General features: G+C 44.4%; 1 protein-coding gene and 2 long non-coding RNA genes across 4 annotated transcripts in view; 1 reads left to right on the forward strand and 2 right to left on the reverse strand.

Annotated features, from left to right (window-relative positions):
- LOC139357512 (uncharacterized) overlaps positions 1-26,575 on the reverse strand; it is a 66,540-nt gene that overhangs the window by 27,326 nt on the left and 12,639 nt on the right. The window lies entirely within an intron of this gene.
- Positions 4,661-5,658, reverse strand: LOC139357511 (uncharacterized). The gene is made up of 2 exons (XR_011610840.1): positions 5,218-5,658; positions 4,661-4,731 (listed from the first exon to the last, which is right to left on the reverse strand). It is a non-coding gene; the product is annotated as an uncharacterized lncRNA (long non-coding RNA).
- LOC105488750 (nuclear receptor interacting protein 3) lies at positions 5,713-25,118 on the forward strand. Of its 2 annotated transcripts, none has more exons than XM_011753143.3 (7): positions 5,713-5,990; positions 17,321-17,482; positions 17,970-18,052; positions 19,765-19,904; positions 21,164-21,216; positions 21,330-21,424; positions 21,738-25,118. In XM_011753143.3, exons 1-7 carry the CDS (start codon positions 5,817-5,819, stop codon positions 21,751-21,753), a joined length of 723 nt encoding a protein of 240 aa, XP_011751445.2. In that variant the 5' UTR covers positions 5,713-5,816; the 3' UTR covers positions 21,754-25,118. The 2 variants fall into 2 exon arrangements, with proteins under 2 accessions (XP_011751445.2, XP_070931223.1); XM_071075122.1 differs by having other exon boundaries at positions 5,762-5,990; positions 22,160-25,118.

Here is a 26,575-nt window from a genome sequence, read left to right on the forward strand (position 1 = left end):
CATTCTACTATAAAGACACATACACACGTATGTTTATTGCGGCACTGTTCACAATAGCAAAGACTTGGAACCAACCCAAATGCTCATCAGTGATAGACTGGATAAAGAAAATGGGGCACATACACACCATGGAATACTATGCAGCCATAAAAAAGGATGAGTTCATGTCCTTTGCAGGGACATGAATGAAGCTGGAATCCATCATTCTCAGCAAACTAACACAGGAACAGAAAACCAAACACTGCCTGTTCTCACTCATAAGTGGGAGTTGAACAGTGAGAACACATGGACACTGGAATGGGGGCATCACACACAGGGGCCCATTGCAGAGTCGGGGGCTGAGGAGAAATACTTAATGTAGACGATGGGTTGATGGGTGCAGCAAACCACCATGGCACATGTATACCTATGTAACAAACCTGCATGTTCTGTACATGTACCCCAGAACTTAAAGTATTAAAAAAAAAAAGAACTCTCACAATTCAATAATAAGAAGACAAATAACTCAGTTAAAAATGGGCAAAGGATTTGAATACACGTTTCCAACGAAGATAAACAAATGGCCAATAAGTACCTGGAAAACAAATGGAGTAAAATGTTAGTAACAGGTAATCTGTGAAAAGGATATACAGGTGTTCTTTCTACTATTTTTATGTTTGCAACTTTTTGTAAGTTTCAAATTTTTTTTACAAATTAAAAGTTTGTAAATAATCCTGAATGACTTTTCTCTTTGGGCAGTGTAGAGCAGTGTGAAAACTGGTCAGAGGGAACACTATGAGCATGAGCGTGTACACGTGTTTGTACACCTGGGAGTCTACACATGTTCCACAGAGCACTTCACCACTCTGCTGCCACTGGCCCCCAGCCCCTGTGGCTTGCCCAGCAGGCACACAATCACATCCGAGCAACATGCTTAGTTAACCGGGGGGAAGGAGGTAGAGCCCTCAGTGCTCCTGAGGTAGACAGGTTACTCATCAGTGTGAGCCACTCTACAGGCCTTGTCCCCTCTGGCTGGGGCTGACATAAAGATATATGGAGCAGGTGGGTTAGGCCTATGCTTTGCTGTATTCTGAGAGACTTGCCATCTTCAGAGTTCTCGTTTCCATACTGAAGAGTTTCCCACTAGGCTCAGAAGGGCCCCTCTTTTTCTGGGTTCCCTACCTATGTTGGAGAGGGCAAGGAAAGAGGAGGAACAGGACATATTTATTGAGAGCCCACTTTGTGCCTTTATATATTATTTCACTCAAATGAGACAGAACCCTGCAAGATGGGTAAACTGAGACTCAGAGAGCTTCAGTAACTTGGCCAAGGTCCCACAGAAAGCAAAGGGTGGAGCCAGATTCAAAGCCAAGCCTAGACTCCCCACTTCCCCACTTCCACCAGACACACTTCCTTCAGATACTGAGTTTTTCTTTCTTTCCATTGTTTCTCCTCTTTTGCTGTCTGAGTTGAGGTCAAAGCCTGTTCTCATCTCGGGAAATGAAACCAAATCATTGCTGACTGTAATGGATCAAAAAGACCCAGGCAACTTTGGAAAACACCAGCAGGGCTGCCATCAGCCCTGTTTCTTGAGGCCATGGTGATGTTGGCAATCACTCTGAAGGAAAAGGACAGAAATATCTCTTGCTTTAACCTGCCAAAGCAGACACAGCCTTCAGGGCTGGGTGCCAAGTCAGGGGTACCATGTGGCCAGGGATCCTGGCACACATCTGGATAACTGTTTGAAGAATCTTCCTGCCAAAGGGGGTTGGGGTAGTGGTGAGGACATCTGAGGAGGAAAGAATGGGGTAGTGCATGAAGAGGGTCCTAGGAGTGGCCATTCTAACTTCAGGGTATGGCCAAGGGCAATATGCATGGGTAGGGAGGAAATGGGGAGGAAAATTTCTTGGCAGTTTCCCCTTTATCCTCTGTTCTTCTCCTCTACTTTTCAGGCCTCCCAGCCTCAGCACTCATCCTGTTTCTCATTCTTAAAGGCCTCTCTGTTAGCTGAAGACCCAAAAGAGGGTTGCTGGGAGAATAGGTTGTAAGCCTAGAGCCGCAAATAGCCATCAGACAAGAAGGGCCTGCCTATAGGGGCATCAGCTCAGAGGAAAGCAGAGCTGAAACACAGTGATAATGCCATTTGAGTCTTTGGATCCAGCCATGCCTGAAGTCCTGCACTTTTAAATTAAGGGGACCACAAATTTACATTTTCACATAAGAAATTTTCAACTGGCTATCTGTCACTTATAAGAAGAATAACATGAATAGCATTCTAACTGAAACAGTACTGGATTTTCTAGTATGATTTTCAAGTACAGATCTTCTATAACAGCCAAGGGAAGATGCAGAGAAGTTTAGGATAGAGCCATTGCACATGGAAAATCCAGACTCTGGAGACACTGAAGAGAGGAAGAGAGCTGGCCAGCCCCTGCCTCAGGAGGCCTTCACTCTAGAGATAGGGTATGATGCTCGAGTCTGGCTTCATGTCTGAAGCTCTGTAGGGAAGCCTGGAGAAGGGATAGGCCAGCCCCAATCTGAGAGTTCTGCAACCTACAATTTTTCCTGACGTTGTTCCAGGTAATGATGGTTGCTACCTTCTGCTGAGCCTATGCTACATGACCAGTGTATTATACTATCTATCATTTTATTTCTCACAGCAGCCCTGAGAAGTAGACATATTGGCACAATTTTCTAGATGAAGAACTGAAAGCTCACAATGGTGCAGTAACTAACTGGTCACATAGCTAGTAAGCAGCAGAGCAGGGATTCAAATCTAGTGTATTAGACTCCAAAACCTGTGTTTTTAACAACCATATTGTATGTTACTTCCTCCAAGATGGGTAACCGAGGCAGGGGAGGTTGGTTGGCTATACGGAGGATTAATAATAATCTTTTCTGTTGGTACAGCCCTAGAGAGTTGAGCACAACTGTATATGCAATCTCACTACATCCATTTTACAGATATGGAAACTGAGGCTCAGAGGTAGGAAGTGATTTACTCAAAGTCATTTGGGCAAACAGGATAAACCACCCAGAGATAACTCTCCTTAAATTAAGCAGGCAGTCTTGAGGACAGTGACGGTATCAGTCTGTCCAAGGAAGGTCTCAGACGGGTGAGGGGACCAACAGGTATTACAGCCACAGACCCAACTGCAGAACACAAATGCCACTACACCAAAGAGCTCTGAATTCACAAAAAGATTCCCAGTTCCAGCCAGGCCCCATTTATTTTTCAGCAACACCTGATATGGGTAAATTCCAGTTCAACGAGAGAGATTCAGCTTCCTAGTGTTCCCAGGGGGATCTAGCTGTGAAAAGAGCCCCTTTCTTCTGTCAGGACATCCTCAGCAAAAAAGACTGCAGGACTGAGCTGAGCAGCCTGAAGAGTGGGGACTCCAACGCCCCCCGAGAGTGTGTACCTGCCTGGCTTCCTCCCTGAGGAAAGTCACTGTCCCAGCCCAAGCCCTAGGGGCCCTCACTGTTGGACCTGTCCTGATGCTTTGCCAAGCTCAGAGGCACCTATCCTAGATAGACAAGGCAAAGCTGTCTTTCACTGTTCCCTGGGTGACCCACACCTGGAGGAGTTATCAGGCAGGGATCCAGGTGATGGGACAGAAGGGGCCAGGGCAGCCACTGTTGTTCACTGCTGGAAGTGTGCCAGGGGACTGGAAGGTGAGCAGCAATCCCACCTGTCTCCTAGAAACCCTGTCCTCCGTGTGTAGGGGCGTGTAAAGGGTGGGCACACAGGGAAGAATCCAGCCCTGGGGCTTCCTTGAAGCCAAGTGAGCAGCCTTCTGGATTTGTTTTCCCACAGTGTCTGAAACTGGGGCAAGTGTTAAGGCAGAACAGAGGAAAAGCAGCAACTTCATGAGGTCAAACCCAGTCTCTCCAGATCTAGGTAGTCCAGCACAGGTTCTGGGAGTAGATGCCAGCTTTACCACTTGATTTCTTTGGTATAACCTTAACTTTCTGCCATCCTTTCACTAGTATTTATTGAGAATCCTCTGCCTATTAGGGCATCAATGCTAAGCAAAAAACGGATTCAGTCACCTTCCTGGAGGTTCCAATCAGTGGGGGAGACAAATTAAACAACCAGTACCCCCCTACCCCTACCCCCACAGAAAGTGAAATGCCCAAGAGATACATAGTATATAATTAGAGAGACTTCACCCTCTCTGGAAGGTCAGAGAAGGCTTTCCTAAAGAAATGGTAATGGAGCTGAGGTCTGGAAGAAGCATAGGAGTTTCCTGAAGAAGGTAGGAAGGGACACTACACACAGAGGGAGCAGGACAGTCAAAGGCAGGCCATTTGGCAACAGGTGACTGGAAGGAACTGGAAGAAGGGCTATGAGGCTGAAGCACAGAGTGGATATGCAGGGTCTAGGCAGACCATGCAAGAATGTGGGTTTCTCTTAGAGCAATAGGAAGCCTTTTGAGGTGCTCTTAGCAGGGAAGTGAGATGATCACACTTATGGTTTGAGAAGATTACTCTGGCAGCACAGTGAACAACGGATTGGAATGGAACTAGGGAGCATTCAGGAGGCCAGACAGAAGGTATCAGGTATTTGCCTGTAAAATGGGGGTGATGAGAATACTATCTTACAAGCTGTTGCCAGGATCCAATGAGATACTACATTTTAAGTGTCTATTCCAGTACCTGGCACATAGTAAAGGCCCAGTAAGCGTCGATACTGTTACTTTTATCATTGGTTCTTTGCTGAGTGCACATATTTCTCATCCAGGTCTGCTCCTGTGTGATGGGGTGGAGGGGGTTGTTGTGGTTTCCAGAATGGAAACGTGGTTTGTGCCAAATCACAACGTCGAGACCAGAATCCAGGATGCCTGAAACCTGATTAGAATGGCTTAAAAATACGTATTCAAGAAGAAAAACGGGTTCCAATCGCTCCTACTAAGGACGCTGGAGGGACGGTGAATGATTCTTTAGATGGTAAGTCCTAGTACTTGTTGAGAAAAACAGGTGCTTCTCTGGTCGGAGAGCAGATGTAGGGCTCGCAGCCGCGTGCGCTCCCGCGGAGGTGGGGGACCCTCGCCACTCCCCCGTTCTATGCCCGCCCGCGGGCTTCCGACCGCACCTGCTCCCCCGGCTCGGAAACGCAGGCCGGGTGCCCGGCTGCAGGCAGAGGGTGCCTGGGGGAGGAGGTCCCGAAAGGCTCCTCCACACGCCTGCACCGGCTGCCCCCTCCCCAGTCACGTGGCCCGGTGGGTGGGGACCGACCTGAAGTTGGAAAAATCCCGACCGCTCCCAACTTCGGAGGGAGCCGCCAGTCCTCCGGGCCCGGGCGGTGGGCGCTGGAGCCCCGGCTGGCGGCGTGGAGGTGCGTTTCCGAGAAGCCGAGCAGCGGCGCAGGAGGCGGGACTCGAGGCATGGCCTGGCTGTCGGTTATCCCCGGGTCGGCCACGGCGTGGACAGGTGAGCTGGGACCCGCGGCCAGCGGCGGAGATGGCCGGGGCTGCCAGGGCATCGGGCCCCAGAGCCCATACCCGTCCAAGGGATGCGGGGCTCCCACGCAGGAGGGGGCGGTTGGGTGAAGAGGCCGCTGTGGATTCTCGGCCCGCCGGGTCACTCCCACCAGCGCCGCCGCCTCCTCTCCCGCTTTGCCACCGGGTGAGCAGGGCACGCGGGACGCCAGGGAGCCTCGCGGGGCGTGGACTCTGTGCCGGCCCCGCCCCCCGCGCGCGCACTGGCTGCTCCACGCGGCGTCACACTCGGCTATAAAAGGCGCGGCGCGGGGCCCTTGCGGCGCTGGAGGAGCTAGAGCTCGAGGCTGAGGCTGCTGGGGAGCCGCGGGCGACCGGGCCGCCGGCGCCTCAAGGATGTTTTACTCAGGGCTTCTCACTGAGGGCGGCCGCAAGGAGACCGACATGCGGGAGGCGGCGTCGCTGCGACAGCAGCGCCGGATGAAGCAGGCGGTGCAGTTCATCCACAAGGACTCCGCCGACCTGCTGCCCCTGGACGGCCTCAAGAAGCTGGGCTCGTCCAAGGACACGGTGAGCCCCCGCCGCCGTTCTTGCCCTGGCCCCGGCGGCTTCGCGCCCGCGGTCTTCCGAGGCCCGGCCGTTGCGGCTTTCACTGAGTCACGGCCCGGCCCGCCGCTGCCCTTGGCTCGCGGTCGCTGCGTCGCGGATTCCTCCCCTTCCAGCACCCCTGCTGCGGTTTTGGTGGGGATTCCGTCCTAGCTTTTCAGCTCGCGCTCCCCTCGGCTGTATCTCCTCCCTGGATGTCTCCTCTCCAGAGGAAGGAAGAGGTCCTGCCCTGCCCTCTTGCCCTCGGGTCTTCTTTCTCTCCCCTTATTCTTAATACCGAATTTTGTTCGTGGGGCTTGTGCCTCCTACGCTGTGTGGCTGGTTCTATGACCCAGACAGAGGTGATTCCTAATGACTTCGTGTGAGGGGGAAAGAAGTGGAAAGGGATTTTTTTTTGACAGTTGCCAGATCCAGAAGATTTTTGTTGAATCCATTGTCCCCCTATGCAAAATCCACTTCTCTAGTTTTGGTCCTATGTACCTTTGACCTTCCATCCTGAGTGGGGAGAGAGAAAAGGGGTCGAATGTGAAGGTTTCCTGAACCCCCAACATCTCTTCATCATTCTCCTCTTCCAGCCCCGCCCCCAAGGAGTGAGTAGAGGGAGGAAGCCAGGCTGCTCCCATCTTACCGACCAGCTAATGTGTGCATTTGGGGCTGGGGTGGTTGCAGTCTTTTTTTCTAGCACGGTTTTTCTTGGCATTAAGTAGAAGCACCCCAGGACAGGAGCCCTGGGGTAAAAAATGGTACTGTCCTCTTTCTATAGAATGAAAGGGTGACCAATATAAAGAACTGTATCTGTCATCCCTCAGCCTCTGTAGTGGTCCTGGGTCAAGTTTATGTTTAACTTTGTAGTTTTATCTGGAGTTTTCTTGTAGTTTGATTGTTTTCTTGAATTTCACAATCGCTTTGTTCATTTGGGTGGTAATGTATGAAACGCTAATTAAATGTCTTTTAACAAATGAAATAGGTGCTCTGCATAATTTTTCTAGTATTTTTTATTTTAAGCTTTTGAAATGTTTAATTCTGGATGTGGTTGTTAGCTCTAATTCATTGAAATTGCCATTTCTGGCCCCAGGAGGGCAGAGCTTCTGCATCCATTTCCTTTTTTTTTTTTTTTTTTTTTTTAATTTAACAGCTCTAATGACACACAGGTACCAGTATAATTTTTCTCCTCCCTGCCATTAGTTGCTTCTTTGCAGGGTTTGTCTACTTCAGTTATCTTGCTCTGTTTTTTGAAAGTTGTGTTTTTTTGTTTTGCTTTGCTTTTTGCACAAGCTGCAGGATAGTTTCCCTTATTTATGCTAACCCAGAGTGATGAGTGATTGAAATGTGCTCCTGCAAAAGAGGTAACTCTCTTTTCCCTTCTTTTACTTTAAAGCAATCTTGATTCATTTAACAAATCAGGTTCGAGAAATATTCTTTCCTTCAGGCCAAATAATCCTATCCTAGTTCCTAGAATGCTCGTCAATCAATAAAGAAGGAAGTATTATATTAAGAGAAGAATTAAAATATGGAATTTTTAAATGCTGGATTTGGTTGTCCTTGGTTGTCAAGGAGTTTCCTAGCCCTGAGAGTTACCTTAGCTTCCTTCTGCCTAGGATTTCTTATACTACTTCATGCTGTGTAGGAATTCCATCCACTTTTCTGACTCCAGTCTGTCTCAATTGAGTCACGAAGGGCTGATAGCATAGAGCACAGGCAGCAAGCTGCAAAGAGGAAGGAGCCTCAAGAAGCAGGATATTGCCTTGAGTATGACACATACACATGGCAGTTGACTGTGAGGCTCTGAATCATGGTTCATGCTTTCTGTGCCCCACCGTCATGGAGTTGATTTCCCTCTCTCACTGTTTTCACACCTACAGTGTACAAGTGATTGCACAGAACAGCCAGATTACAGAAACCGAGGCAGACCGAGGTAGGGCTAGGAGAGCCGCAAGCACTGGGGTGAGGCAGCATGCTTAAACTCTTGGAACTGTTGTTGCAGCCTCAGTACAATCTTAGAAGTGACCTTAGAAGTACATTATTATTGTTTTACTTTATAAATACATCTGGGATAGACTAGTGTTGACTCAATTTTCTCTCACTGCAAGGGAAATTTGGAGGATGCGAAAATTAATTGAATAGTTCTTACTTGAAGTAGTTTATAGTATAATCTCGACAGAAGGGGTCCAAGAAAAGGGAGAGGATAGCATCAGAGGGAGATAAGAGAGAGGAAAAATTAGTTGTAATTGACTTTTGGGTTTGTGAAGGTTGTAGGTTGTTTTCCCTCATACTAGTAACCAACATTTAAATTATACTGCTGGGATTTCTGAATTATCTACCTCTTACTATGCTGTTTCTGTAATGTTCACTGCTTGATCAGCCTGCCAGCCCTTTTAGGACTGGCAGAAGGCAACCATAGGAAATCAAAGGGGGTCATGTTGTCTTGGCCCCAGGAAAGTGCCTTTGCCTATTTCTGTGTATATGGAGTTGGCTGATACAAAGTCTTCTGTGGAAATTATATTTTTGTCTGGCCCTTTTGCATTTATCCTTTTATCTTATATTGTTCATTCTGTATTAGATTAAGAACTAAAACCAGAGATATGAGTGAGTAATATTATATTTGATTTTTTTTTTAAGAGACGGGTTCTCACTTTATTGCCCAGCTGGAATGCAGCTGCAGTCACATCTTACTGTAGCCTCGACCTCACAGGCTAAAGAGATCCTCCCATCTCAAACTCTTGAGTAGCTAGGATTACAGGTGCACACCACAACACTAGTCTAACTTTTGTATTTTTTGTAGAGATGGGATTTTGCCGTATTGCACAGGCTGGTCTTGAACTCCTGGTCTCAAGTGATCTGCCCACTTTAGCCTCCCAAAGTGCTGGGATCACAAACATGAGCTACCACACCCAGCCCTGATTTTTTTTTTTTTTTAACTCGATGAAGCTGGAGAAAAACATCTCCATTCTTGTAAATTTGCCTGTTGTAATTTATCTTGTTTTAGCTACCAGGTTCATTAAAGTTTTTCTCATTGTGCTAAGGACTTTTTAATTTTTAAAAATAGTCATGTTATGTGATAATGTGCTGTCTTTCCTAAATGATATCATACTTACCTGTATGCATTAGACCATATTCTTACTTGTCTGGCAATAGAGTTTTTCTTTCCTACATATGATTGCTTCTGATCAGACCTCAATGCTTTTTCAAAACTGACTAGAATTAGGAATGAGGCTGGGGGAAAGACGGTTGAACACAGTAAAGCAAACTTACCATAAAATACCTGAACAGAATCTGTCTATTGGAGCAGGTCTGTGTGGTGTGCCCTATAGATTAGCCATCCATATCACCACATTAAATTTTTATTTAATTTTTTTTTTTTTTGTAGAGACACAGTTTCACTGTGTTACTAGGTTGGTCTCAAACTCCTGGCCTCAAGCAGTCCTGCCTCAGCCTCCCAAAGTGCTGGGATTGCAGGCATGAGCCAGTGTACCTGGTCAGTACTATGTATGTTGAAAAACAGGACATCCCTTGGAGAGCCAATATGTCATTAAACAAATGAGAACCACTTAACCACATTTATAAAACAGGCATAGACTGGGGATACAAGTAGTACAAACTCTTTAACATACAAATATTGAAGGGATTCTGAAAGAAAGAATTCAATGATATTAATCAAGAAAGGCTTTTTGGCTGCGTCTGATGGCCCACACCTGTAATCCCAGCACTTTGGGAGGCCACAGCAAGTGGATCACCTGAGGTCAGGAGTTCGAGACCAGCCTGGCCAACATGGTGAACCCTCATCTGTACTAAAAAGGTAAAAATTAGCTGGGTGTGGTGGTGCACGCCTGTAGTCCCAGCTACTCAGGAGGCTGAGGTGAGAGAATTGCTTGAACCCGGGAAGCGGAGATTTCAATGAGCCAAGATTGTGCCACTGTACTTCAGCCTGGGAGACAGAGTGAGACTCCATCTCAGAAAAAAAGAAAGGCTTTTTGAAGAAAGAAGGGGTAGAGATTTCTTTCAGTACCATATCAAGAGCTGAGGATATAGCTGAAATCGACCGTCACGGTCCCTGCCCTTGTGCAGTTAACATGCTAGTAGGGCAGGGGTGAAATATAAACAAGTAAATACACAAAATAATTATGTATTTATAATTACTATGAAAGAAATAGTGAGATTTGTTAGTAACTAAAGAGGTGACCTACCTACTTTAAGTTGTATGGTCAGGGAAGGTATCTGTGAGGAAATGACATTTGAACAGAGACCTGGAAGATAAGAGGGACCTAACCATTAGAAATGTTAGGGGAAGAACATTTCAGGCAGAGGGGACAGCCGGTGCAAAGAGATTGGAATGGGAGAGGAATTTTGAGCAAGGAAGTGAGTGTGGATGGTGTTGAATCTGAATGAATAAAGGGAGAGTGGTTTGTATATGGAAGGAGAGGCAAGGACCAGTTGGTACAGAGCTGTATAGAGAAGGGTAAAAAGTTTGGATTTTTTCTGAAGAACAATGGGATACCATTGAAGGGTTTTGAGTAAAGTACTGTGTTATCTGACTTATGTTTTAAAAAGCTTACTCTGGTTTCCATGCAAAGAATGGACTGGAGAAGGGTAAAAGAAGAGGCAGAATGGAAGTTAAGAGGCTGTTGCAGTAGAGATAAGAAATTACAGTGGTTTGGATTAGATTGGAGGTAGTAAAGATGGGGAGAAGCAGATCAATTCCAGGTATGTTTCAGAGTACCATAGCACTTTTGATGGGAGGTCAGGAAATGAAAAAATCAAGAATGGATGTATGGTGGTGCCACTTACCAAGGTTGTTGGAAAGGAATTAACCCAACATGTTAAAACTGAACAAGACTTTGGAGCTCAAATGTCTTTTATTACTGATCAAGAGAGTAAGGTTTAGAGAAAAGTAATGCTCATAGAGATTAGTGATTCACCCAAGGTAACATGTGACAACTGGTAATTTGCTGAAAGCAGAAAGCTTTCATGGAGTAATAATTTAAAAGATGAGATTGGGAAGGAGGATGAGTGGTAGTGGAAGGTCTTGAATGCTAAATCGCGGATTTTTCTTTAATACAACTAGCAAGAGAACCACTGTAGGGGAAGAGGACCATGAAAGTAATGTTAGGAGATTGCTTGGGCTTAGCAGTAACAGTAAATGAAGAAGAAAATAAGAGGAGGCAGAATTTCACTCACTGAGATAGGGAATAAGGGAGAATATGCAAGTTTTATAGAAAATATCAGTGGGATAAGTTACGTTTGAAGTGCCTGTGGAATGTCTAAGTAGAGAAGTTCAAAAAGGTAGTTGAATCTATGGGTCTAGAATTGAGATGACATCTGGACATGAGATAGAGTCATCATCATAAAGATAGTAATTTATGCAATGAAAACAGATAAAATTGCCCTGGCAATATATGTGGAGTGACAAAGGACCAAAGATAGAGCAATGAGGAACACTAATATTTAAGAAATGAACACAGGCAAAGGAACCAGTGAAAGAGACAGGAACAGAATAAACAGGTGGTTTTAGAGGCCAGTGGAGGAGTGTTTCAGGGTAAATAAAATGTTGAGTTTATTGCAGCATTGTTTCTAATGGCAAACACATGGAAATAATCTAAATGCCCATTAGTAAATAGTTAAGGTATGTTTATACAACAAACTTGTCTGTCAAGGATTTGCTGTTTTAAAATGTAGAAACTAGGGCAGACATAAGAAAATAGATGCTAAGCTGGTTATAAGATAACCTGGCATTATACCTGCCTAAGTTACATGGTGTGTGTGCACATGCCTTAGTTTTTGCATCTGGCAGACACTGTTAGTTGGCTAAATCATCACCCATTCTTAGCCCTTTTCTATATGCCTGACTCCTCTATAGAGATCATAAAAGCTAAATTATCTCCCAATGTCTGTTAAAGTTAGGAGTGGCCATATGAGTTCTGACCAAGAAGATATGGGCAAAAAACTGCCAAAGGAACTTCTGGGAAAGCTTTTCCTTTTCTGATAAAAGCAATTGATTATGTTAGAGTAGTCCTTCCTCCTTTCTCATTTCTTGAATGTGGATATAATGCCTGGAGCTGGGGTATTCATCTGTGACCATGAAGGAATGTCCAAGAGAATTACAGAGCCAATAGCCCTGAAGTTGTTAAGCTGCTGAGTTAGTATCAGCAGCTTCTATCTCTAGACTTCTTGTTACGTGAGAAAAATAAATCTCCATTTAAACTGCTGTAAGTTGGCTTTTCTTGTGGCTGAACTCTTTCTGCTACATGGGGTATATTTTTATTTAAAAATTTTTAATGTAAATAATTTAAAACTTAAAAAAATTTAAAGCTGTTGCTTGTGTTAGGGATCTCCGTATCTCCAAGTAAATTCCAAGTAAATGGTATTTCTTAATTAACTGTTTTCATCACTATCTGTCTAGTCTTACTTTTTTTTTTTTTTTTTTTTTTGAGGCAGAGTGTCACTTTGTTGCCCAGGCTGGAGTGCAGTGGCACGATCTCAGCTCATTGCAACCTCCACAATGAGTTCAAGTTATTCCCCTGCCTCAGCCTCCTGAGTAGCTGGAATTACAGGCACCTACCACCATGCCTGGCTAATTTTTGCATTTTTAGTAGAGATGGGATTTCACCATGTTAGCCAGGCTGGTCTCGAACTCCTGACCTCGCGATCTGCCCACCTTAGCCTCCCAAAGTGCTGGGATTACAGACATGAGCTGCTGCACCCGGCCTCAGATTTTTGAAGGCATTATTCTATTGTCTTTTAGCTTTGATTGTTACTGTTGAGTAGTCCTATACTATTCTGATTCCCAATCCTTTGTATTTTTATCATCTTTTTCTCTTTGGAATCATGTGGGATCTTTGTCATCCATGCTATTCCAAAGTTTCACAGTGATGTGAAATCTTGATGTGGATCTTTTTTCATTCATTATGGTAGGCTCCATGTGGGGCCTTTCAATCTTTAAACTCATGTCCTTCAGTTCTGGCTTAGTATGATACTCCCCACTCCCCTTCAGCTGTTCTCGAAACCTGAAAGCCTAGCCAAGCTATCAACTAATCAGTCTTTTTATTTACTCTTACAAGAAGAGTAAACTTTTGGCATTCTCCCCAGTTCTCTGGGTCAAGTGAGAGTCTTATGAAGACTTTAGTCTATTTCCAACCCTAATTGTATCCTTCAATTGTAGAGGTTCTGATACCTCTAACCCCTCAGCCTTTTAGTTTCAGTAAGACAACTGCTTTTACAGCTAGATGCAAATATATAATAGCTCAAACAAAATAGTTTCTTTTTTCTTTTTTCTTATTTTTTTTTGAGACGGAGTCTTGCTCTGTTGCCCAGGCTGGAGTGCAGTGGCACTATCTTGGCTCACTGCAAGCTCCGCCTCCCGGGTTCACGCCATTCTCCTGCCTCAGCCTCCTGAGCAGCTGGGACTACAGGCGCCCGCCACCACGCCTGGCTAATTTTTTGTATTTTTAGTATAGACGGGGTTTCACTGAGTTAGCCAGGATGGTCTCCATCTCCTGACCTTGTGATCCACCCGCCTCGGCCTCCCAAAGTGCTGGGATTACAGGTGTGAGCCACCGCACCCAGACTATTTTTTCTTAAGTAACAGTATTAGTGGAAAAGTCAGCAAGACAGCCTCTTCCATTTAGTCCTTTAGAGACAGTAGCTCTTCTGTCTTCAACATGTGGCCTCTGAGAAGGTTACCATAGTGGTCATCTCCACTCCAGCCAGTGGGAAGAGGAAAAGAATATGGAGAAGTATGCACAGGAGATTTTTATGGGCCAGGCATAGAAATGATGCATGTCACTTCCACTCACATTCTATTCTGTAGAACTCAGTCATATGGCTATGCCTAACCGCAAGGAGGGCCAGGAAAGAATCTAGGTATCTTCCTGTGAAGAAGAGGAGAACAAGGATTTTAAAGAGCAACTGGCAGCCTCTGCCGCTTCAGCTGTCTGTGAAGTGAAATGGTATAAAGCACTTAGCTTTCTCTAGTCCAGGTCATTATTGCTGCTTTTCTGCCTGCTATTGAGATTCCAGAATTTTGTCAACATCTTTTTTTTCTTCTTTATTGTTCTTTTTGTTTTGTGAGTTTAGGACTTACTCTTTTACTGTCATTTTAGTGAAATTTTGACTGGAAGCAGAGGTAAATATGCAGCTATATTGTTACTTAAGATATGTAGGCATAGTAAAATGACCAGAGAAAAACATCTCTGAGGTTCATACGGGTTTGTTGGCTGTAAATTTTCTATTCCTGAACTATATTATTAATACTTTTTAGTTATCAAAGAGAATGAAAAGAATTATGTATAGTGACATAGAAAATGCCTTTTTTTTTGAGACGGAGTCTTGCTCTGTCGCCCAGGCTGGAGTGCAGTGGCACGATCTCAGCTCAGTGCAAGCTCCCCCGCCCAGGTTCATGCCATTCTCCTGCCTCAGCCTCGTGAGTAGCTGGGACTACAGGCGACTGCCACCACGCCTGGCTAATTTTTTGTATTTTTAGTAGAGACGGGTTTCACTGTGTTGGCCAGGATGGTCTCCATCTCCTGACCTCGTGATCCACCTGCCTCAGCCTCCCAAAGTGCTGGGATTACAGGTGTGAGCCACCGTGACCAGCCAGAAATTGCCTCTTATATATTAAATGAAAATAGAAAATTTCAGAACAGTTTTATAGTATTTTTTTTATATGTTTATAAATGTATTAATATTTTTTGAAAGATATACTTCTAAATTTAATGATCATTATTTGTCGGGAGTGGGACTGAGAAGGGTTTGAGAGATTGGGGAGGTTTTTGCTTTTAATTTTATTTATTTATGTATTTGTTCATTTATTTATTATTTTGAGATAGAGTCTTGCTCTGTTGCCCAGGCTGGAGTGCAGTGGTGTGATCTAGGCTCACTGCAACCTCGGCCTCCTGGGTTCAAGCGATCTCCTGCCTCCCCGTCTCTAGTCGCTGGGATTAAAGGTGCATGCCACCACGCCTGGCCAATTTTTGTATTTTTTCTTTTAGTAGAGATGGGGTTTTGCAATGTTGGTCAGGCTGGTCTCGAACTCCTGACCTCAAGAGATCCACCTGCCTCAGCCTTCCAAAGTGTTGGGATTACAGGCGTGAGTCACCGTGCCTGGCCTTTGCTTTTTATTTTATATATTTCAGTGATACTTAAATATTTTACATTGAGCATGTGTTTGAACCTTTTTTTGGTTACTAAAGAACAAGTAAAGGAACAGTCAGCAGGGCCAAATTCACTAGAAAAATCTAGTAAAATTAAGGCTGAAAATGTCTACTGTATTTGGAAATCAGAGGTCGTTACTGGTATGGGATAAGAAGTGTTCTCAGTGAAGGAAATATGAGATATCAGGAAATAGATGTCATGGTTTAGGCTTTTTAAAAAAAGACCATTCCAGATAAGGAGGGTGATTAAAGGAGGTTGTAGAGTCAAGGCAGCAGGATCTGATGTTTTGTGGAGGAGTTTTCTCCCCAATATCTAGGAACTTTTAGTATGTTTTATAACTTGTGGAAGAAGAATCCAGTAGAAAGAGGAAAATACAGAAAAGGGATGAATTCAAGCAGAATGATTTCAGAACTTCCCTCGTTTGTCTCATCTCTCCACTAATGATTAGGCTCCTTTGCAAGATTAAGAACCAGATAAAGTTTTTAGCAAGACCAATGTAGGAAGACATCCCCAAACTTTAGGTAAGAGGGCTTTGTTTAGATGGTCTTTGAAACTCCTTCCAGTCCTCACTTCTACAAGTCCAGTTTTATCTGAGTAGGTCCTAGATGTAAGCACAGATGTAACAGAAACAAACACCCTGCTTTAGTATGGCTTGAGCTAGGAATCCAGTCTTACTGGTGAGAGAGATTCGAATGAAGCATTTTTGTTTCTTTTGAGAAGCAAAGCATTATCCCAGTGTTGCATCAGAAAATCTGACAGAGTTAGTACTTCCTCCAGCTCCTTGTCAAGCTAAGAAGCTCTCATTTTCTTTACAAGTGCCTCTCCCTCCACTTTTCCCAAAGATACCAATTTAGAATGTGCTTTGCCAAGAATCAGTGTATTTTGGGAATCCATTTCTTCATCTCACTGGGGTTACAATGAGTCATGGCTGTGACTCCATTCTTCCTTAGGAATCTGAAAGGTGGCAGATACTGAAGACCTCCAGTGCCAGCCCCTCCCCTTGAAAGGTTCTAGGCTCTGGGCTTCTAAGAGTGACTTCCTTCCCCATAGAATCAGAGTGTCATCTGGTATATGTTAGATAGAAACTTGGGGTGAAACACTCTCCTTTGAGGAATTTTAAATGCTATTGTAGCTGGGCATAAGATATTTGTGTATACAGATTTCTCCAGTCAAAGGATTTTTTTTCAAGAGATATCTTAAATTTTCTGGAGGCCACTTTGAATAGGAACGGTGGAGCATGATTATATCTGCCCTAGGAACTCTCCTAAGCTCTATCAAAGTACAGACTTAAACTCACACTTCTCATTCTGCTTCTTAACATTAGGCATCCTGGCATGCATATAAGGTCTAATTAAGTCTCCTGCTTCTTGGTCAGTGTCTTCCCCCTTCAGACCCCCACTTTTGGGCCATTGAAGGGAAGGGAAATGGATGATAAGATAGGGCAGGAGAAACCAGTGTTTTGAGGTCCAGAGGATGCCAGCAACGATGATTCTTATGTGTTCTGTCAGGTTTCAAAGTGTGTCTGCTGAGAGGCTTGCTCAGCAAGTGTGAATTCCTGTCTTTTCACCCTATCCACCCATGGGTGACTCAGCCCACAGGAGAGCCAGCCACTAAGGTATCTACAGGCTGCATCTGAAAGATAAGAGAGTGAGACTTGACACAGAAGTAGGCAGAGCTTCTGAATACCGGTGTTAGCTAAGTTTCTTCAGCCTATGAAAATGAGCTGCCGTTTCTATAGGGCAGTGATTTGCTGTCACCTGGGAAGATACAGAGATCACTTATTCTAGACTGAGACCACTTTTCCCTTGAAATGCTCTTGTAAGGGGAAGAAAGGTAGCAGGCCTAGGTTAGTCCAAATAACAAGGGCCCTCAGTTCTCTTAAGCCCTAGAATATTTATCGGCCCTCTCCACATTTCCCAGTGTCATATCTTGCATTTTCATTCATTCAGGGTGGCCTACTGCAAATTGGTTTATGGTACCTGCTCTGACAATACCAGTGAAGTCCTCACTTGAAGGAAGTATAAATGAGAAACAAAGGTAGAGCTCAGTTATGGGAGGCTCCTTCATTATTTTTATGGTACCTGGGGGACAATGGGAAAGAGGGATGTGGCCTGTCACTAAGAAGTCTCTGCTTTCTATCCCTCAAGCAACCCCATAGTATTCTGCAGAGGCGCCTCATGGAAACCAACCTGTCTAAGCTCCGAAGCGGCCGTGTCCCTTGGGCCTCTAAGACGAACAAACTCAATCAGGCTAAGTCTGAGGGGCTAAAGAAGTCTGAGGAGGATGACATGATTTTGGTTTCTTGCCAGGTAATGTTCTGAGGACAGATTTTCCAGGGTTTTCTGGAAAGTAGGATGTGGGACCCTCTCCCCCTGACTTTATAGAGTATGGGTCTCATGGAATTCATAAGTAAGTTTTAAAAGGGCCATTCCATGCAACACTGGAAGTGTATGTGACATTTTGTATGCACGTGTGTCTTCATGGGAAGAAGGAACAAAGCTTTCATCAGATTTACAAATGGGTATGTGATTTTAAAAAAAAGTTTAAGAGCTATTTGTTATGTAGCAGAAAACATCTAGAGTTTTTTGGGGGATCTTCTGTCAGCTCTGGATTCAGCAGGAACAAGAGCCAGTCAAAGGCAGACTTAGCAGTGGGTAAAGATGGGACACTATAACCCATAATTGGGAGGATGCTCTCCACCCCTGCCTTTCATATGACATCTGCTGCTTGCTGTCTGCATCTCCTTTCCCTTCTGCTTCTCTGGCTCTTGTTGAACAGTACATTTCCTCCCCACAGTGTGCTGGAAAGGATGTGAAAGCCTTGGTTGACACAGGCTGCCTATATAATCTCATCTCTTCGGCCTGTGTGGACAGATTGGGGTAAGTAGCCACTTGTACTGAGTGGAACTTAGATGTGAGTGTACTCTTCACTTGACTCTATTTTATGGTTAGAGATGGTGAGCATCTCTATGGCAGCTCAAAGAGAAGTATGCAGAGTTCAGATCTCAGCTGGAACCAGAGTCCTTAGTAGAGGGGAGGAGTGGTGGGTTATCAGGCAAGTGGAGAAATCAGTGAGCATGGAAACTTTTGGCTTTCTGTTAACTCCCCCTATTAAGTTTTGAGCAAAGACCTCTGAACTTGAATGAGAGAGCCTGAGACCTCTGGCTCATTGTGTGTCCTGCCCTGATCTACTAGACAGCAAATTAAAAGGAGCTGTCCTGTTGGTATACTCCATCCAGATGAATAAAAGTAGGGATGTGGTGGGCCTTAGCTTACTCAGAGTCTTTCTGGAGGATGCACTGCCTGTCCCCAAGAAACATCCATCAGAACTGAGAAGAGGACTGCAGCTGCTACTACACCTGGGCCTGGGCCTGGGCCTGGGCCATCATAAAGATGATTAGCCAGTAGTTTATTTTGTTTGTTTTGTGTGGTGGAGCCTCACTCTGTTGCCCAGGCTGGAGTGCAGTGGTGCAATCTCGGCTCACTGCAACCTCCGCCTCCTGGGCTCAAGTGATCTTCCTGCCTCAGCCTTCTGAGTAACTGGGACTACAGGTGTGCACCACCATGCCTGGCTAATTTTTTGTATTCTTTGTAGAGAAGGGGTTTTGCCATGTTGCCCAGGATGGTCTTCAACTCCTGGGCTCAAGCAATCTGCCCGCTTCAGCCTCCCAAAATGCTAGGATTACAGGTATGAGCCACCGCACCCAGCCCTGAGCTTTTTATGTGGTGAAAAGATGAAGTATAGTGCAACATGATGGTTCCAGAAAGACTAATATGTCCTGGTGCATAATTAGGCAGCAGACTGCCATGATTCCAGAGGAATTAATAACCATCTGTAAAACTGCAATTATTTTTCTTTTGGATGGGCTATAACATCAAAAGAGAGGAAATAGAGGAAAGCAGAAGTATTGGCACAGAAAGTCCATAATTATTTATCCACCAACCCATAATAGCTCTGGTGCTAGCTATTACAATCAGCTTATGTAACATGTGAAACCTTGGTACTGTTTCTTTCCTTCCTCCCCTGCACAGACAAGTTAAATTAACAAGGATTTTCTCCGTGATATTCCTTGCTGATACGAATATCAGTGCACTTACCAAATAAGTACTTGCCTCCACTAACATTATAGTCTAAGACAGACTGATGAAGACAGAACGAAATGGAAAGGACAATGAGAAAATTAGACATTGAACAAAGCACCTTCTAAAATTAGGATTAACCTGACTTCTCTGGTATCTGTTACTCACAGATCGGTAAAAGGAAATGTTAACTCAATTGCCTCACACAATGGTGGGGACAGTAGGATACAGAATAGGATTCTCTGAATATGTCAGTTCCCCTGTCTTCACCAATACACATAAGTGATGTAAGGTTTTTGAGAATGGGAGATGAGTCTTTAGTGTTTTTATATCCCCCTGGCATGTTTAGGACAAAGTGCTGAAACAACAAATGTAGGATGGCTAGCACTTTTTGGTAAATTAATCCCAGGAGATCCCTGGAGAATTCCAGTTGTAGGTCAGAAGGTAGGCATTGCAGGATTCTATCAGGAATCTCTGTCAAGGGGATTTTGGTATCTTCCTTTTTGGTGCAGACTCAAGGAGCTTGTCAAATCCCACAAGCATGAAGGAGAAAAGCTTTCTCTACCCCGGCATCTCAAAGTAGTGGGCCAGATTGAACACCTAGTGATCACACTGGGCTCTCTCCGCCTGGACTGCCCAGCAGCTGTGGTTGGTAAGCAGAATTGAGGGCGGGACCTATGGACCCTAACATAAACCCTCTCCCTACCCCCAACAAAACCTCATGAGATCTCATGCCTGTAAATATTGACTTTTTCAAAATGGTTCCCATTTTTCTGTACTATAGATCTTGTCCCAATTTTTGGTCTCCAAAGTACTAGATGGGCCCTGAGCTACATTCAAGACATGTTGAGAATCAATCAGTTAAACAAATGTGGAGGTCAGATAAAAAAAATTCAAGGAGCAAGAGGCCGAGCGCAGTGGCTCATGCCTGTAATCCCAGCACTTTGGGAGGCCAAGGTGGACAGATCACCTGAGGTTAGGAGTTCAAGAACAGCCTGACCAACATGGAGAAACCCCATCTCTACTAAAAATACAAAATTAGCTGGGACTGGTGGCGCATGCCTTTAATCCCAGCTACTTGGGAGGCTGAGGTCGGGGAATTGCTTGGACCCGAGAGGTGGAGCAGAGATCGCGCCACTGCACTCCAGCCTGGGCAACAAGAGTGCAACTCCATGTCAAAAAAAAAAAAGGAGCAAGAAAACACATTTTTATGTACAGGTGAAAATGTCCCCTGAGAGCTTTCCATGAACTAGAAACAGAGAGCAACTTACTCCTTTGCCATAAATCCTTTGATAATTTCCCACCACTTTCCACACTTCTCATACATTTTATTCTTGACTACTCCAAGTTATTGGTCTTTGTCTAAAGACCTTTGTCCTTTAGAGTAAAAAAGACCTGAGTTTGCATCTTGGCTCTATTGCCTTGTAACTTTAATGATCTAGGAAAATTACTTAATACAACACATGCTTGACCACGTGCGGTGGCTCATACCTATAATTCTAGCACTTTGGGAGGCCAAGGTGGGTGGATCACCTGGGGTCGGGAGTTCGAGAGAAGCCTGGCCAACATGGTGAAACCCTGTCTCTACTAAAAATACAAAAATTAGCCGAGTGTGGTGGTGGGCGCTGGTAATCCCAAATCTCCTGCTGAGGCAAGAGAATTGCTTGAACCTGGGAGGCAGAGGTTGCAGTGAACTGAGATTGTGCCACTGCACTCCAGCCTGGGCAACAAGAGCAAAACTCCATCTCAAAAAATAAAAAAGTAAAAATAACAAAAAAATGAAAATAACACATGCTCAATATATGCTTATTGGATGTTATTGGATGGATGGGTGGAACCTAATAGTGATTAGGCCGACTTCTAAGCAAGCGTGGAAATGGCTAAATCTTAATCATCTTTTTGTTTTATTAGATGACAATGAGAAAAACTTGTCCCTTGGTCTACAGACTCTCCGATCTCTGAAGGTAAGATTGACTCCTCTTACCCCTTGATACTTCCTCTCTGAGGCAGGTATCCTCTTACACAGGAACTCATAGTGGTATCACTGACAAGTTACCAGTGATTCTCCTGTTTTCAGTGCATCATAAACTTGGATAAGCACCGGCTGATCATGGGGAAGACAGACAAGGAAGAAATCCCTTTTGTGGAGACAGTCTCTTTGAATGAAGACAAGTGAGTGCCCAAGTGGGTCAGATCAAGTCATATCCATTTGTCATGAGCTGCGAGCAGGGCAGTGGTGGTTCTTAGACAGGACGTGGGGTTGTATCCTGTCTTTGGCTTCAGTTATACTACAAATCTACCCTTCCCCACACCCAGAGTTCACCATCCCATAAAACTCTGTAGTGCACACATCAGAATGAGCAATGGTCATGTCACACAGAGTGGTAGGGAAATGAGTGGCTTTGAAAGCAAAATTTTACTTGCCTTCAGCTTAACTTTTTCTGAATATGGCATTATTTCTTCTGATATTTATTTCTCATTTCAGCACTTCAGAAGCATAACTACAGCCTGCAGCATGTCTGCACATGTGCATACACACCGGGTTGACAGATTGAGAAAACTGGGTTTGAACCAAATGCCGTAGCAACTTGCTGTGGACCAAGTCCTTCCATTTAATAGAAGCTCTAGGGGCTCCTTCCCATTCAGACCTCTCTAGAGTATAGTCTATGCTTAGAGATCTTGTCTGGTTATAGCCATTGTTTTTTACTCCTTTGATCACTTAATTTATAGACCTTTTTTGACACTGCCAGTCTCACTTGTGGCCTATTTCTCTGCTGCTTCCAGGAATTTGCTTTTATTAGTCAAGTATAGGGGCTGCCAGGTTCTGTGTCTCCATAGATATATTTGCTTCTTTTCCTATAGCTAAAATGTATAATAAACAGGAACCTGACCTTTACCTCCTTTCAGCTGTTTCAAACAGGTGCCAGGATACCTATGTCTTGGAATTAGAGTTTCTTCAAATTGATTAATTGATTTTTCAAGTATGGATTACGTGAAAGAGCCCAGAGACATCATCTATTACAGTTTAACTCTTTCATTTAAAGGTCCAGAGAGGCAAGTGAATTGTCTAAGTTCATATATTAGGTCAGTGACTGAAGGGACTGAGAACGCAGACCTGATTTCCAAGCCAGGACTCCCATGCTGCCTCATTTGTATTCAAGCCTTTAACAGGAGGGCAAAGAGGTGAGAATGTGTTTTAAAAAAAGAAAGAAAGAAAGAAAAGGGCAGAGCAGGGGAGGAATATGCTCTGGAGATGGATGCTAGGATGATTTGCGTAGCTCTCCCTCCTGTGTGCCAAGCCCACTAAAATTTCCTTGCCCCAAACTGTCACATTTGGGCCCTCATCTTGGTGCCTAAAAACTGAGCATACAAAGATGAATGAAATGGTTTCTCATTGTGAACCTCTTGGAGGAAAGGAGGAACCACAGACAGAGGAATATTAATCCCTCTCTGAGATGGAATTGAAGGCTTAAGTAAATCAGGGTGTCACTGTCAGACGTTGATTACTCCCAAGATCCAATCAGCATTTCTGCCTATCCTGTTATGTGTCTGCCAAGGACTTAAGTAGCTGGAAACCAGGAGTAGAGAAAGTGGGGGGGTGGGGAGGGTGGGGAAGAGCAAGGCCAGAACAGAAGGGAGTTGAATGAATAATCAACTGGTGGAGAGGCCTACCTAGATAAACCTTTCTGGGAGGTAGGGAATGACATTTTCAGGCAAGGAATTGAGACGTTCAATTCTGTCCTGGTACAAGGAAAGAGGCAGAGCAGGTGCCAACAATGTTAAAGACAACTTTTTATAACTGCCCAGTATTTCCTGACCCCTCTCAAAGGTTGGGGAGAATACAAGGTTTCTTGAAGCTTTTTGATTGGGGTGTCACATTAGGCACGCAGGTGTCTGTAATGGAATCTCCCCTTCAGTTTGGTTATAGAAGTGCTTGGACAAGTCAGAAAAATAGGTAGCTGTGGATATCCCTTTAAGATATTCCCAAGTCTACCCTGCATCATAGCAGTAGTTCTCAGTGTTTTTGTTTAAAGGATCCCACTTTGAACTTTGCCAAGTACTACCAACTACCTTGTCTAGTGTTCAGCAACTGCCCCTACCAAACAACCCTTTGGAACTCTGAATGATTTGGGCCTCACAGAAGCTCCCTAAAGACTAGGAACTTGGTGACCATCATTTGAACAACTAGGCAGCCATACTGCAGTCAGTTGTCATGGGGTCATTCCCTAGGCCCCCCTCCTATCAGCCTCTACCTAAGGAAGCTAGATAGAAAGCTAAGCACAGCCACGGTTGGGAGGCTACATCTAAAGCTCAGCAGGGGTGATCCCAGGGTTACCAGCCTTCAGCACTCCCTCTGGCAACACCCCATTCTCTTACCTAGTGGGGACATGTACTTTTCCACTGAAGCCTCTCCATGCTCCTTCCCTACCTTTCACGGCAGTACTTTGGCCTGCCTCTTACCCTAGTACAAAGTTGAAGTAAAGTTCACCCTTTACTTCCCTACTTGAAAGTTCTACTCTGAGCCTTAAGTCTTGGCCACAGTGAGGCATGTTGAAGGTTCCTTCTGGTTTATTCTTTTTTTTTTTTTTTTTTTTTTTTGAGACGGAGTCTCACTCTGTCACCAGGCTGAGATGCAGTGGTGCGACCTTGGCTCACTGCAATCTCCACCTCTCGGGTTCAAGCTATTCCCCTGCCTCAGCCTCTGGAGTAGCTGGGACTGCAGGCGCATGCCACCACATCGGCTTTTTGTGTGTGTGTGTGTGTGTGTGTGTGTTTTAGCAGAGTTGGGGTTTCACCATGTTGGCCAGGATGGTCTTGATCTCCTGACCCCGTGATCTGCCCACCTTGGCCTCCCAAAGTGCTGGGATCACAGGCGTAAGCCACCACACCCGGCCCGTTCTGGTTTATTCTTATTTGGATTCCAATTCCCCATGGACTGCGTGAGGCCAGGAACTCTCAGGTTCTGGAAAGACATGACTGCTTCTGGCCCTTTGAGTTTACGATGATATGGTATCGGGGATGATTAGATAACTTTTAGTGATTCTTCTGGCCTCTGAAGATTAGTCAATAATTTTCTAGTTTTGGAATTGAAATAGTTGGGGTGAACTCAGCTTCAGATATAATCTCATTTAATGCAGTCAAAACATTTGAATTTTCTAACCAAATAATTATGTTTTAAATCCCAGGCTTGATAGAGGCTCCGAAAAATGTCTTGAGACAATTATGGGAAGTCTCGAGCTTCATTAACTTTCTTTAAATGCCTCCAAGTTGATTACTCTCCTAGCCCACATCTCCTTGATGTGCATGAGGAAGCACTGGGTCTAATTTTTTGGGGCTGGGAAGGTAAGAAGGTGAGGTCAGTTTTTCCCAGGAGTCCTAAAAAATTCGGGTACCTTAGATTGAGGGTGTGGGAGAAAGGGTGTCTACCCATGTCATAGTTCTGAAAATAGGCAGTAGCATGAAGTACCAAACCTGTCTCATTCGTTATTAGATGTCTATCTCAAATACAGGGAGTTTGAAAAATGTTGTTTTTATCATTTGATATTTCCATGCCTGACTCATTTGGGAAAATAACGTTTTCTGACTTTTTTCTATTTCCTTGCCCTGCACAGGCCCTACCTGGTACAATTTTCTATTTCTTAGCTCAAAGTGTCTATACAATGGGTTGCCTGGTATGTCAGCTGCCCTCACTCTTGTGTAATAGAAATATATTTCCAGGCTGGGGACGTGGAGGAGGAGAACTGGATTCCTCCCTCCTACTGTTGCCAGGCCTCTCTGCATTGGCACTTTATCGTTTCAGTGTTTCTGGCTGTGTTGGGTTTATTTGTGAGACTGATGTAACAATAAAGTGAAATCTTCCCCTCTCTGTGCTTGTCTGACAAAGTCTTTGTGTCAGGGCCCCAGTCTGGAAGGTGGGGGAGACCAGGTACAGTCTAATTGCATCAGCATTTTTCTCTTAGGGTCTTCTGTTCCTCCATTGCTACTGGCCCTTCAGGTGTCTCTTATTGGCTGTATGTCGAGCAAATTAGTGAACCTCACTGAGCTTGGTTTTGTAATCTATAAAACAGAAGTAATAAAAGTGCTTATCTCACAGTGTCAAATGAGAAAATTCATATAGAGTGGTTGGCATATGGTAGTCACTCAGAGCTTCATATACGGGAACAATCTTTTATGGTGGGCCAGTCAACAGTCTGAGAGAACACTTCTAGAAAAGGAAATATAGCTGGACACCGTGGCTCACACCTGTAATCCCAGCACTCTGGAAGGCTGAGGCTGGAGGATTACTTGAGCCCAGGAGTTCAAGACCAGCCTGGACCACATAGCAAGACCCCTTCTCTACAAATAAAAAAAAAATTTTTTTTAAATTATACTTTAAGTTCTAGGGTACATGTGCACAACGTGCAGGCTTGTTACATATGTATACATGTGCCATGTTGGTGTGCTGTACCCATTAACTCGTCATTTACATTAGGTATATCTCCTAAAGCTATCCCTCCCCCTGTCCCCTCCCCACAATAGGCCCCGGTGTGTGATATTCCCCTTCGCTTGTCCAAGTGATCTCATTGTTCAATTCCCACCTATGAGTGAGAACATGCGGTGTTTGGTCTTCTATTCTTGTGATAGTTTGCTGAGAATGATGGTTTCCAGCTGCATCCATGTTCCTACAAAGGACACAAACTCATCCTTTTTTATGGCTGCATAGTATTCCATAGTGTATATGTGCCACATTTTCTTCATCCAGTCTGTCACTGATGGACATTTGGGTTGATTCCAAGTCTTTGCTATTGTGAATAGTGCTGCAATAAACATACGTGTGCATGTGTCTTTATACAATTTTTTTTTTTTTAATTAGCCGGAAGTGGTGGTGTGCACCTATAGTCCCAGCTACTCAAGAGACTGAGGCAGGAAGATCACTTGAACCCAGGAGGTCTAGGCTGCAGTGAGCCATGATTGAGCCACTGTACTCCAACCTGGGTGACAGGGCAAGACCCTGTCTCAAACAAACAAACAAAAGAAATATTTTTAGTTCAAACAAATAGGAGAGGTTTGGGAAGGGAAAGGGAAAGGGAAAGGGTTGAATGAACCTTAATATATAGTTAAAGTCATTATCCAAATGGCATCTCAAATAAATGTATTTTCAAGATAATGGAAACTTTTAAGTATTGATGTTTTTAATATGACTTAAACAGCATGGTTAAATAGTCAACAAGCAACATGCTTTCATTATGACGACGGTTATCACCATCTAGAATTATGGTTTAATTACTACTCAGAAGATACTGCCATTCCACCTCAAAAGATATTGTTTTGTCAATTTATTCT

This window comes from Macaca nemestrina, chromosome 12 (genome assembly GCF_043159975.1).
Source record: "Macaca nemestrina isolate mMacNem1 chromosome 12, mMacNem.hap1, whole genome shotgun sequence".
NCBI lineage: Eukaryota > Metazoa > Chordata > Mammalia > Primates > Cercopithecidae > Macaca > Macaca nemestrina.

Bases quoted from the DNA above. Each gene is read 5' to 3' on its own strand.
- LOC105488750 (XM_071075122.1), top strand. From the start codon at position 5,817: ATGTTTTACTCAGGGCTTCTCACTGAGGGCGGCCGCAAGGAGACCGAC. The intron at 21,217-21,329 runs GTAAGATTGACT...TCCTGTTTTCAG, and splicing joins AGACTCTCCGATCTCTGAAG to TGCATCATAAACTTGGATAA. The intron at 21,425-22,159 runs GTGAGTGCCCAA...ACCTCCTTTCAG, and splicing joins GTCTCTTTGAATGAAGACAA to CTGTTTCAAACAGGTGCCAG.